The 13,463-nt window shown below is 39.2% G+C and overlaps 1 protein-coding gene across 2 annotated transcripts in view; it reads left to right on the top strand.

Annotated features, from left to right (window-relative positions):
- The window catches only part of AXDND1 (axonemal dynein light chain domain containing 1), a 201,704-nt gene that overhangs the window by 9,428 nt on the left and 178,813 nt on the right, over positions 1-13,463 (top strand). For both annotated transcript variants that reach the window (XM_078000904.1, XM_001115400.5), the window contains exons 5-9: positions 4,843-4,963; positions 5,588-5,673; positions 8,630-8,686; positions 9,363-9,465; positions 11,182-11,303. In XM_078000904.1, coding sequence (XP_077857030.1) covers positions 4,843-4,963; positions 5,588-5,673; positions 8,630-8,686; positions 9,363-9,465; positions 11,182-11,303 — 489 coding nt within the window. The remainder of the gene's footprint in view (positions 1-4,842; positions 4,964-5,587; positions 5,674-8,629; positions 8,687-9,362; positions 9,466-11,181; positions 11,304-13,463) is intronic.

Genomic DNA, 13,463 nt, shown 5'->3' on the forward strand with positions numbered 1-13,463 from the left:
AAACCAAACACTGCATGTTCTCATTCTGAGCAAACTATCACAAGGACAGAAAACCAAACACTGCATGTTCTCATTCTGAGCAAACTATCTCAACAAGAGAAAACCAAACACTGCATGTTCTCATTCTGAGCAAACTATCACAAGGACAGAAAACCAAACACTGCATGTTCTCATTCTGAGCAAACTATCTCAACAAGAGAAAACCAAACACTGCATGTTCTTATTCTGAGCAAACTATCACAAGGACAGAAAACCAAACACTGCATGTTCTCATTCTGAGCAAACTATCTCAACAAGAGAAAACCAAACACTGCATATTCTCACTCATAGGTGGGAAATGAACAATGAGAACACTTGGACACAGGGTGGGGAACATCACATACTGGGGCCTGTCATGAGGTTGGGGGAGGGGGGAGAGATAGCATCAGGAGGAATACCTAATGTAAATGATGAGTTAATGGGTGCAGCACACCAACATGGCACATATATACATATGTAACAAACCTGCACATTGTGCACATGTACTCTAGAACTTAAAGTATAATTTAAAAATTAATTAATTAATTAAAAAATAAAAAAAGAAATACAAAAGGCTCCTAAAGTAGCTTCTTGAGAAAATTTGAGTGATGATCACTAAATCAAAATATTCTTTATCGGCCGGGCGCGGTGGCTCAAGCCTGTAATCCCAGCACTTTGGGAGGCCGAGACGGGCGGATCACGAGGTCCGGAGATCGAGACCATCCTGGCTAACACGGTGAAACCCCGTCTCTTCTAAACACATAAAAAAAATTAGCCGGACGTGGTGGCAGGCGCCTGTAGTTCCAGCTACTTGGGAGGCTGAGGCAGGAGAATGGCGTAAACTCGGGAGGCGGAGCTTCCAGTGAGCTGAGATCTGGCCACTGCACTCCAGCCTGGGCGACAGAGCGAGACTCTGTCTCAAAAAATAAATAAATAAATAAAATAAAATTCTTTATTTATTAAAAAAAAATTTTTTTTTTTACATGGAATCTTGCTCTGTCACCTGGGCTGGAGTGTAGTGGTGCGATCTCGGCTCACTGCAACCTCTGCCTCCGAGGTTCAAGCAATTATCCTGCCTCAGCCTCCTGAGTAGCTGGGATTGCAGGTGCCCGCCACCACACCTGGCTAGTTTTTGAATTTTATTTTTAGTAGCAGTGGGGTTTCACCATGTTGGCTAGGCTGGTTTCGAACGCTTGATCTCAGGTGATCCGCCCACCTTGGCCCCCAACAATACTAGGATTGTAGGCGTGAGCCACCGTGCCCGGCCCCAACATATTCTTTAGATAATTATATATGTGTGTATATATGCATAAAATATTGTGTGTATAATATAGGTATAATTATATAAAATATGAAATGTATAACATATAATGTATAATGTATACATATGCATTATATATGTATATACATGATATACTGTGCACATATATATGTACATACATGTATCTACATATATGTATATAATATATAATATACATACACACAGATACATATATGTACATGAAGAATTCATCATTTTTAGCTAACAAAACAATTGTAATGGCCAACTTCTCCAGTATTTATTGGTGTGATAGGAACTGCTGTTGCATCATCCTGAGAGCAGCTCATTCAGATCTTTGTGACTAAAGCCTGTAAGAGGGTGGAACTGAGAAAGAATCCGGAGGGTTGGAAAATAAAGCTCTAACATTTCTCCCTTGGACATGTCCAGTAGAACCAGAATATCACAGTGCAGAACATCAATAGCTTGATGTCTTTTGCTACCAATATATATGTTTAAAAATCGTTATGGTCGGCCGGGCACGGTGGCTCAAGCCTGTAATCCCAGCACTTTGGGAGGCCGAGACGGGCGGATCACGAGGTCAGGAGATCGAGACCATCCTGGCTAACACAGTGAAACCCTGTCTCTACTAAAAAATACAAAAAACTAGCCAGGCAAGGTGGCGGGCGCCTGTAGTCCCAGCTACTCGGGAGACTGAGGCAGGAGAATGGTGTGAACCCGGGAGGCGCAGCTTGCAGTGAGCTGAGATCCCCACTGCACTCCAGCCTGGGAAAGAGAGCCAGACTCCCCCTCAAAAAAAAAAAAAAACAACAAAACGTTATGGTCAATGTTGTATATTTCAGGATCTTCCTGGGACACCAGAACTGGCCTATTTCCACCAACCTCACATGCCACATCAGCTGCCAAATGACACTGCCCTCAAAGCACACCACCGTTTCACAATATTGCAACCATTATAGTCATTCTAAAATAATTTAAAATTTCATTTCATTTATGAAACCTTTCTAGCTTCTCTTAGACTAAAGCCCAACATGTTAAGCATGATTTGCAAGGCTTTCTGTGTTTAGTTCTCTAATTTCAATAATTTTATTCTTCATACTTCAACCGTATATTTAGTCTTGCCTCATACTGAGGGATATGTGGGGGATTGGTTCCCGGACACCGGCAGATACCAGAATCTTTGTATATTCAATTTCTACAGTCAGCCATATATGAGTCAGAAACTCATGTATGTATATGGAAATTTGGCCCTCTTTATGAGGGTTTCGTATCCAGTTAATACTGTATTTTCAGTCAGTGTTTGGTTGAAAAAATTTGTGTATAAGCAGACCCAGGCAGTTCAAGGCTGTGTTGTTCAAGGGCCAACTATACTAAATTTTCAGTTCGCCGAAGTCACCATGTGCTGTTGTGTCTCAGGACCTATGCATATGCTGTTCTCTACACTTTTTGGTTGCTTACCTAAATCCAAATCAGTTTTTTGTTCTTACTAATTGTTTCTGCCTCCTGAGGTTTTCCCTGACTTGGTCTAAACTGTATTGAGGTGGTGTTGTTATTAGTTGTTCCAATAACATTCTATTCTTTGTTACAATAGTCTTTATATTATACTTTTCTTTGGTTTTCAAATCTTCCCCACTATATTGAAGGCTCCCCAGTGGTAGGGTCTGTGTCTATTTTAAGAAATAGTTCTATATTCCTTTCATCTAGCATATTTTCTGTCACTTATAATATGGTTAATAAATATTTGCTGAGCAAATTAATGACTTTTAGGCATGTTCATGAACAATCCTAGAACCCAGGGCACCCAAATTTAATAATGTAGTTTTTTATTTTTATTTTTTGAGATGGAGTCTCACTCTGTCGCCCAGGCTGGAGTGCAGTGGCACGATCTCAGCTCACTGCAATCTTCGCTTCCCAGGTTCAAGCAATTCTCCTGCCTCAGCCTCCCAAGTAGCTGGGACTACAGGCATGTACCAACCTGCCTGGCTAATTTTTGTATTTCTAGTAGAGAAGGGGTTTCGCCATGATGTTCAGGGTGGTCTCGAACTCCTGACCTCAAGTGATCTGCCCGCCTCGGCCTCCCAAAGTGCTGGTATTATAGGCATGAGCCACTGCACCTGGCCTTGAAATTGTAATATTTCTGTATTGTCATTCTTCACCACTAGAATCAGTTCCATGAGGGTAGGAACTTTTTATTTGCTTTTTTCACTGTTAATGTTCTTAGCTCCCAGAATAGTGCCTGGTATGTAGTAGATGCTGAATTATTCTTTACTATGTAAACCAGTAAATACATTTGGAGTTTATAGAAGGATATAATGGACAATCATTTCAGGGTACAATTGTGGTGATGTTCATGCCTATTGTTTTCTGTCTTGGAAACCTTAAAAGAGTCAATGACTCAGAATTCAGTCTCCTGGGAGAGTAATTTGGCCTAGCTTAGACCACTTGCCCATATCTTGGTTACCAGAGGATTTTTTTCTCCACTTTTCTTTATATTGTTTTATTAAACTTCTTATTTTGAAATAATTTAAAGACTCACAGAAAAGTTGCAAATGTGATCAACCCTGGAAAACATTCCAGGGAAGTGTGGTAGAAGATAACTGCTAAGAGAGTGTTTAACTTGGCAGTGGTAGTCATCATCAGCTTTCTAGAAAATTGTTTCAGAAGAGAGGTATGGGTGGAAATCAGATTGCAGGACAATTTCAGAAAGTCTGATGTTTAGCACAAGTGAGTGATGATTGATCGATTGATCCATTGATAGATCATAATAACATGACAGTGGCCAGGCATAGTGGCTCATGCCTGTAATCCCAGCACTTTGGGAGGCAGAGGCGAGTGGCTTACCTGAGGCCAGGAGTTCAAGACCAGAGTGGCCAACATGGCAAAACCCCATCTCTACTAAAAAATGCCAAAAATTAGCCAGGCATAGTGGTACGTGCTTGTCATCCCAGCTACTTAGGAGGCTGAGGCAGGAGAATTGCTTGAATCTGGGAGGCGGAGGTTGTAGCGAACTGAGATTTTGCGCCATTGCACTCCAGCCCGGGCGACAGAGTGAGACTCTGTGTCAAAATAATAATAATAATAATAGTAATAATGATAATAATAATCACAACATGACAGCAATGCATGTTCAAGGAGAGATTTTTATAAGGGGAAAAAGTTTATTATAGATCAAAGGGGATGTTCCAGTAGAGTTGGAGATACACAGAAGTTAGGACTGATGGAATGCGACTCCTGAGGATATGGGCAAAGATGGAATCAAGCACCTAAGTGGAGGGAATAACCACAGGAAAGAGAATATATTTTAACCTGATACTGAAGGAAAGAGTTTGTGATATGAATGAGAAATTTCAGGTGGAGAAGAGAAAGAATGTGGGGAAACTCATGTTTAATGCCTCAGGCTTAGTAAAGTGTTACGTAAGGAGATCAGTTTTGCTGACACAGAGGACCATCTTACCCATTAGAAGGATCTCTGTGGATCTCACCTGCTGTTATGTGGTATCCAGATAGAAAACTTGTTTTGTAAATATATTTTTCTTACTTCTTAGGGATATTTCTTTTCTGTATGATGTTAAATATACCAAAGGACAGACTAGGGAGAAGGCAGTTTGTCCCCCACATTTGGCCCGTTCATTACAGTCACATGATGGTGTCATTGTGCCGCATAAGGTAAGTAAAGTATTTGACAAATAATCTTCTCTCCCTCTGTCTACTTTTAAAAATCATTTCTCCAGAATATAAGACAATGTCATACTATAACAACCTGCATTGCTCACCAATCTTCATAGCATTTTGAAATTACTTCTTAAAACAGGAAAAGGGTATTTAGCAGGAAAAGATCAAAATATCTTATTCTAAGCCATTTTGCAAACCACAGTTAATCTGTTTTAATCTAAAAAACACAGTGTGGGAGATTAGATTTTTTTTTCCCCTAGAAATCCACATATAAAGTTGTAGGATTCTTATCTTTGGTATCTTGCTAAGTTGAATTTTAAATTCCCTGCTGAATTTAAAGGAAAAGAATCAATAAACTTCTGAATACATGGGACACATGTAACTAATACTAGTACCAAGGTTATTCTTTAATTTATGGTTATTTTAGAGATGTGTGCTCTGGTTAGTTTTTGTCATTTGCTGTGACCCACATTACTAATATTGTTATTTCTCCAATCAAAATTTCTCAACTTAAAAAGTAGTATCTCTTTGGGTTAGGAATTAGGATTTGTGCAAGTGAATTTTTTCTCTATTAATGTATTCATTCTTCTTTTTGTTTTGTTTTTCTTTTCTTTTAAGCCAAAGACACTAACAGATACTTTGATTCCTGAAGAATTTCATATTGTGTCAAGTACAGGAGTTTCAGGTTTGGAGTGTTATGATGAGTGAGTACTATGATATGTAAAGAATACCTGCCCCGGCTCAGTGGCCCATGCCTGTAATCCTAGCACTTTGCAAGGCCGAGGTGGGTGGATCATCTGAGGTCAGGAGTTCAAGACCAGCCTGGTCAACATGGTGAAACCCTGTCTCTACTAAAAATACAAAAATATTAGCTGGGTGTGGTGACGGGTGCCTGTAATCCCAGGTACTGGGAAGGCTGAGGCAGGAGAATCGCTTGAACCTGGGAGGCAGAGGTTGCAGTGAGCCAAGATTGTGCCATTACACTCCAGCCTAGGCAACAAGAGTGAAACTCCATCTCAACAAAAACAAGAAAGAATACCTGACAAGTTGAACTGTTTCCTCCTTCCCATATATAGAAGAACCTGAGAATAGTACACTCATATTCCTGAGCAATATATAAACTGAAATGAGGAAACATTTGAGCCAGCCATCCTAATACAATTAAGAAAGATACAAATTGGCTGGGGCCAGTGGCTTACGCCTGTAATCCCAGCACTTTGGGAGGCCGAGGCAGGCAGATCATGAGGTCAGGAGATCAAGACCATCCTGGCTAACATGGTGAAACTCTGTCTCTACTAAAAATACAAAAAATACAAAAAAATAGCCGGGCGTGGTGGCGGGCGCCTGTAGTCCCAGCTACTCCGGAGGCAAAGGCGGGAGAATGGCGTGAACACTGCAGGGGGAGCTTGCAGTGAGCCAAGATCGAGCCACTGCACTCCAGCCTGGGCAACAGTGCCAGATTCCGTCTCAAAAAATAAATAAATAAATAAATTTTAAAAAAGAAAGATACAAATTAAAAAAAAAAACCAAAAACAAAACTAAAAGTACTTAAAAGAGTTTGGGATGTTAGTGATTAAATTATTCATATTTTTTTCCTGCCATTTAATTTTGAATTTTTTAAAAAATGGGACTTTGTTTTGAATGCGTGACTATGCCCTTCAGGAATGATTTTGAGCAACGATCATGGAGACAAAGGAAAGTAGCCCTCCGAGCCAGCATCTCATAATCCATGCTCCAGGGCTTGGCTCCACATTGCAGACTCATCATCTGTCGTCTTTGATTCCCGTTTATGGGATTGAAAATAGGATCTTGCTTTTATTTTCTGAAACAACACTTGAATGTTTTGTAGTTTAGAAAACGAGAACTTTGGACTAAGGTTTTATGATAAAATATCCAGCGGCTGTCACTCTTTTGATATTGTCTTTCCAATATGTATGTTATAATATATTGCATTTCATTGTGATGGTATGCTTCAGAACAGTATTTTGCCCAAGAGAACCAAATGAAATTCATTTTTTGGGTAACCTTTTATTTTAATGTAATTTCAGAGATAAAAAGTTGCAAAAATGGGAAAAGGAATGCCTACCTCCTCTACCTTGAGTCACTGGTTGTTTACACTTTGTCTCATTTGCTCTTAAACATACACAATCATGCATACACATGCACATGTTTTCAAACTATTTAAGAGTAAGTAATCAAATACTTCTACCACCAAATACTTTAGTGTGTATTTCCTAACAACCCATTGGTTATGGATCTTTTGATGACTTTTTTTTTTTTTTGAGATGGAGTTTCGCTCTTGTTGCCCAAGCTGGAGTGCAATGGCACGATCTTGGCTCACCGCAACCTCCGCCTCCCAAGTTCAAGCAATTCTCCTGCCTCACCCTCCTGAATAGCTGGGATTACAGGCAGGCACCACCATGCCCGGCTAGTTTTTTGAATTTTTAGTAGAAACAGGGTTTCACCATGTTAGCCAAGCTGGTCTTGAACTCCTGACCTCAGGTGAGCTGCCCACCTTGGCCTCCCAAAGTGCTGGAATTATAGGCATGAGCCACCGCGCATGGCTAATTTTTTTTTTTTTTGAGACGAAGTCTTGCTTTGTTACCCAGGCTGGAATGAAGTGGTGCAATCTTGGCTCACTGCAACTTCTGCCCTTTGGGTTCAAGCAATTCTCATGCCTCAGCCTCCTGAGTAGCTGTAACTACAGGTGCCCACCACCACGCACAGCTAATTTTTGTATTTTTAGTAGAGATGGGGTTTTGCCATTTTGGCCAGGTTGGTCTCGAACTCCTGACCTCAGGTGACTCACCCACCTTGGCCTCCCAAAGTGCTGGGATTACAGGTGTGAGCCACTGCACCCAGTCTTGATGAATTTTAAAAATTTTCGTCATTTCTTCTGTATGATCATTATTTCTTCTGCCAATTTGTTAGTTGGCATTTTACCATATGGAATAATGGATTTCTATTTTATTTGATGGATTTTAATTATTTACTATCTTTATGTTATGTTATGTTATGTTATGTTATGTTATGTTATGTTATTTTTTGGAGATGGAGTTTTGCTGTTATTGCCCAGGCTGGAGTGCAGTGGCGCAATCTCGGCTCACTGCAACCTCCACTTCCTGGTTTCAAGTGATTCTCCTGCCTCAGCCTCCCGAGTAGCTGGGATTACAGGCACACGCGACCATTCCCAGCTAATTTTTTTTTTTTTTTGTATTTTTAGTAAAGAGGGGGTTTCACTATGTTGGCCAGGCTGGTTTCAAACTCCTGACCTCAAGTGATCTGTCTGCCCCAGCCTCCCAAAGTGTTAGGATTACAAGCGTGAGCCACCATGCCCAGCCCATTATTTTGATGCTCAAATTTTTCCACATTTGGCCCATGGCCACCCGCCGCTCCTTTGAGTTGTCTCTTGTGTTCTTTGGACATGTCCCCATGATTATTTGAACACTTATTTTCTGGCTCGATAAGATTTCCAGGTTCGTCTTGTATTTTCCAACTCCAGCCCTGGAATGGGTGGTGAGTCACTTCTCCAAGGAGTACTGATTCCTTTTAGTGGAGAATGGTACTTAGAAACCAAGATTCTGGGGGTTAGTTGTGCTAATTGATAAACAGGCTAGAAAATTTTCTTAAAATAACATTTACCTATCTTATTTATTGTAGCAAATACACTACTCTCCTCACAGATAGTGAAAACAGGCTATTGCTCTTCCCATCCATGTAAGTACGTTTATTTTCTCAAATCTTTCTCAGAAAGAATACCTATATACAAACATATTTCTTGGTACTTTATTAAACAAAATTATTAAAATTATGGCAGCAACCCAAGACAATAACTGCCTACAATTTCATCATCTAATCAGCGTTTTCGATTTTACAATTGTATATTCAATGTTTATGTATTTAATTTGTCTAATTGCATATTCAGTTTTACATATTTACATATATAGCATAATATTTAAATACTATAAAGTACTTTTATATTCTATGTTTAACCATTAGTATTTCTCTATTTTGCTATAGTCTTTTTTTTTTTTCCTTTTCTTTGTCCCTTTCTTCTCTCACATTGTGAGGTAACCAATGTTAAAAATTTGATGTTTATCTCCCCACATTTTTTCTTTTGCTGTGTTCTTACACTCCTGTGTGATAGGTATATAGAATTTTTGGGGGGGAAGCATTATTTTCTTTTATGGAAAGGAGAATCATACTATTTGCATTTTTCTTGCTGTTTTCTACTGTATTATTGGTCTCCCAATAGATTAGGTCTAATGCTTAAAATGCCATTAATATCCCAGAGAGCATATATATTCTCTTTACACATATCATATTCTTTTTGCCATTTGAGAATTACCTGTTGCAATGTTAATTGCATAAGTCTGCCACTTCAATTTTTTAGGAAACCTAATAAAAGAGTAGAAGTGGCCCAGCTGAATGATGTGATGGATACTATGCTAGAGAGGGCTGGTGTGGAAAATCAGGAATATACAGGACCAACTAAGGTAATTGCAAAGCTGAATGCAACCTGGTGGCTAAGAGCATGCACTCAGGAGGCAGATTGCCTGGGTTAGAATTCTGACCCTGCCATATATTTGCTGGTAGCCTTGGACAAGTCATTTAATGTATTTGTACTTCAGTTTCCTCATCTGAACATTGGAGATAATAATATCACCTACCTTATAGGGTTTTTGTGGAGATGAAATGACATAATAAATGTAAAGTGCTTAGAACAGTTCCTGGCATGTGGTAGACACTGTATAATTAATTGTTAGTATTATTATTTCACCAAATATAAGGTATCATTGATTGTAAGACCCTTATTATTTTATGTAATACTAAAAAACACTGCCAGGTTTATTTTTAGTAGAGATGGGGTTTCACCATGTTGGCCAGGCTGTTCTTAAACTCCTGACCTCAAGTGATCTGCCCACCTCACCCTCCCAAAGTGCTGGGATTACAGGTGTGAACCACCGCACCGGGCCACAACTTGTAATTTTTATTTTCTACTTGAGAAAGAACTCTTTTAGTCTTACATAGATAGCGACTTTTTTCTTTATCAGGGCTATTTCTTTTTTGTTTTATATATTTCATTTGTATAGAATTGGAAACTTACAGAAAAAGTTCAATACAAGACAATGCTATGTAACCTTTACCCAGATTCTCCATCTAGTTATTTACATTGTGCCCTATTTGCATTCTCATTCTCTCTCCTTCTCTGTCTACATATGCATCGTTTTGTTCTGAACCGTTTAGAGTGAGTTGGAGATATCAAGCCTTTTTAACATCCATATATTCAGGATATATTTCCTACAAACAAGGACATTCTCTTATATATCCGTAATATAGTTATCAGGAAATTTAATGTTGATATGATAGTATTATCTAACACAGACCACATTTAAATTTTATATTTTATCAATTGTCTCTATAATGACTTTTAAAAATAGCTATTTTTTCTTCCTAGTCCAGAATCCAAGGATCACACAGTTCTTTTAGTTGTCATGTTTCTTTAGACAACTTTAATCTGAAACAGTTTCTCAGCCTTTCTTTGGTTTTCTTGACCTTGTTGTTTTGAAGAACATAAGCCAGTTACTCTGTAGAATGTTCTTCAATTTTGGTTTGTCAGATGTATGTATAGTCATGATTTTACATTGAGGTTTTTTATTTTTGGCAGGTATAACATAGAAGTGACATTGTGACCTTTTCAGTGCATCAGATAAAGAGGCATGTGATTAAACCAATTTTTTTTTTTTTTTTTTTGAGATATCATCTTACTCTGTCACCCAGGCTGGAGTACACTGTGATCACGGCTCACTGCAGCTGCCACCTCCCTGGGCTCAGGTGATCCTCCCACCTCAGCCTCCCGAGTAGCTGGGACTACAGGCGTGTGCCACCGTGGCTGGCTAATTTTTATATTTTTTGTATAGACAGGGTCTCGCCATATTGCCCAGGTTGGTCTCAAGCTCCTTGCCTCAAGCAATCTGCCCACCTTGGCCTCCCAAAGTGTTGGGATTACAGGTGTGAGCCACTGCGCCTAGGCAGACCAACTTTTAAAAATCAAATATCACTTTTGTATGTATATATATAAATGAAAATGTAAGTGAAATAAATTAATCAACGTGTTTCTAAAACTTATTTACATTTAGGGTGTTAACCTCCTAAAATGTTTTTTACTAAGACTGTAGTAAGTACTGATTATGTTACTTACCTTCTGACAGATGCACAAACTACTACATATATTGAAGAAGGAACAGACCATTTACAACACGATATTTCATGAACTTATTCGACAAGTCAGTGTGGACTGTGCAGACAGAGGAGAACTTCTGTCTAAAGTCAGGTTAGTGCTATTGTTGGAATGGTCCAGTTTCCTTTTGATTTTTATATTAGATTTGTCTTTGTATCTACTTTTGAGAATGCCACAAAAGTACACTTCTCTATTCTACTGATCATAAGTAATCTAATTGCATTTTTTTCTTTTTCTTTTTTTTTGTTAATATATGGAAAGGGCCTGTAGCTTTCATTTTATTTTAGCCATATTATCTTGGGTGAGATACAGTGAAACCTGATGCAGATCAAGAGAAATAACCCAGAAAGAGTTTTATAGTTTTGTTATACTCACAGCTCCCTAGGGAGAAGCAGCATGCCATACACGGCCATTCAGGGGAGACACCAAGTCAATCATGAGGTAAAGAGAGGGAGGGAACCTGTGGGGAGGCACCTCTATTGTGGTTTCCTTGGGAAGGAATAGGTGAGGCAGGTTAAGTAGGCTTAGGATTGGATTGTTTGGATAATGTCACTGGGCACTCCATCATAGGGGTTGTCCCTGGTTGTTTGGTACCTGGCCTTGGGGCAATAAGAGAATTTTTGAAGGATATTTTTGCTGGATATAGACAATTTTTAAATTTGGTACTTTAAATATGTTGTTACCCTACTCTCTTCTCATTTGCATTGTTTCCAGTGAGAAATCTGCTGCCATCCTTGTCTTTATTCCTCCAAATGTAATGTGTCTTTTTCCTGGAGCTGATTTTAGGATTTTTTTCTTTCTTTTTTTTTGAGGCAGAGTCTCGCTCTGTCACCCAGGCTGGAGTGCAATGGCGTGATCTCGGCTCACTGCAACCTCTGCCTCCAGGGTTCAAGCGATTCTCCTGCCTCAGGCTCCTGAGTAGCTGGGACTACAGGCGCCCGCCACCACGCCCGGCTAATTTTGTATTTTAGTAGAGACGGGGTTTCACCATGTTGGTCAGGCTGGTCTCAAACTCCTGACCTCGTGATCCGCCCGCCTTGGCCTCCCAAAGTGCTGGGATTACAGGCATGAGCCACCGAGCCTGGCCTTAGGATTTTTCTTTACTGTTGCTTTTGAGCAATTTCACTATGCTATGCCTTGGTGTAGTTTTTTTTACGTTTCTTGTGCTTGGTGCTTATTAAGCATTTTGATCTGTGGCTTTATAGTTTTCATCAAATATGAAAAAATTTTGGCTATTTCTTTAAGTGTTTTTTTTTGTCTTTCCACCCCTTTTGAGGGAATTTGTTTACATGTTTATTAGGCCACTAGTACTGAAGTTGTCCCACAGATCACTAATGTTATACACATTTTTGCTCTTTTCTATTTGTATTCATTTTGGATAGTTTCTATTGCTATACCTTCAAGTTCATTAATCTTTTTTCCCATAATATCTAATCTGCTTTTAATCCTATCTAATTATTATTACTATTATTATCATTATTTTTGACGTAGAGTCTTGCGCTGTTACCCAGGCTGAGTGCAGTGGCATGATCTTCGCTCATTACAGCCTCAACCTCCTGGGCTCAAGTGATCCTCCTACCTCAGCCTCCTAAGTAGCTGGGGCTACAAGTGTGTGCCACCACACCCAGTTAATTTTTTTTGTATTTTTTTGTAGAGACAGGATCTCACTTTAATCCTATCTAGTGTATATTTTCATCTCAGACATTTTTACTTTCATCTCTAGAAGGTCAATTTGGGTCTTTTAAATATCTTCCATGTCTCTACTTAACTTTTTGAACATACAGAATGTAGTTAGATAACTTTTAGTGGTTTTGTCTGTTAATTCTAACATCTCTTTTGGTCTGGGTCAGTTTTGATTCATTGATTTTTCTCCTCATAGGCGTGTTTTCCTGCTTCTTTACATGTTTAGTAATTGTCTTAGTCTGCCTTGTGCTGCTCACAGACGGGGGTAATTTATAATGAGCAGAAATTTATTGGCTCACAGTTTGGGAAGCTGGGAAGTGCAATATACGAAGGTGCCAGCATCTGGTGAGAACCTTCTTGTGGTAATCGTAACATGACAGAAAGTGAGAGAGTGAGAGAGAGAGAAAGAGGGAGTGAGTCCACTCGTGCAATAATGAACCCACTCCTGCAATAATGGCATTAGTCCATTTATCAGGGCAGAGGTCCACCTCTTAATGCTGTTATAATAACAATTAAATTTCAACACCAGTTATGAGGGGACAAACATTTAAACCTAGGAGTAATTTTGAT

Source organism: Macaca mulatta, chromosome 1 (assembly GCF_049350105.2).
Source record: "Macaca mulatta isolate MMU2019108-1 chromosome 1, T2T-MMU8v2.0, whole genome shotgun sequence".
Classification (NCBI taxonomy): domain Eukaryota; kingdom Metazoa; phylum Chordata; class Mammalia; order Primates; family Cercopithecidae; genus Macaca; species Macaca mulatta.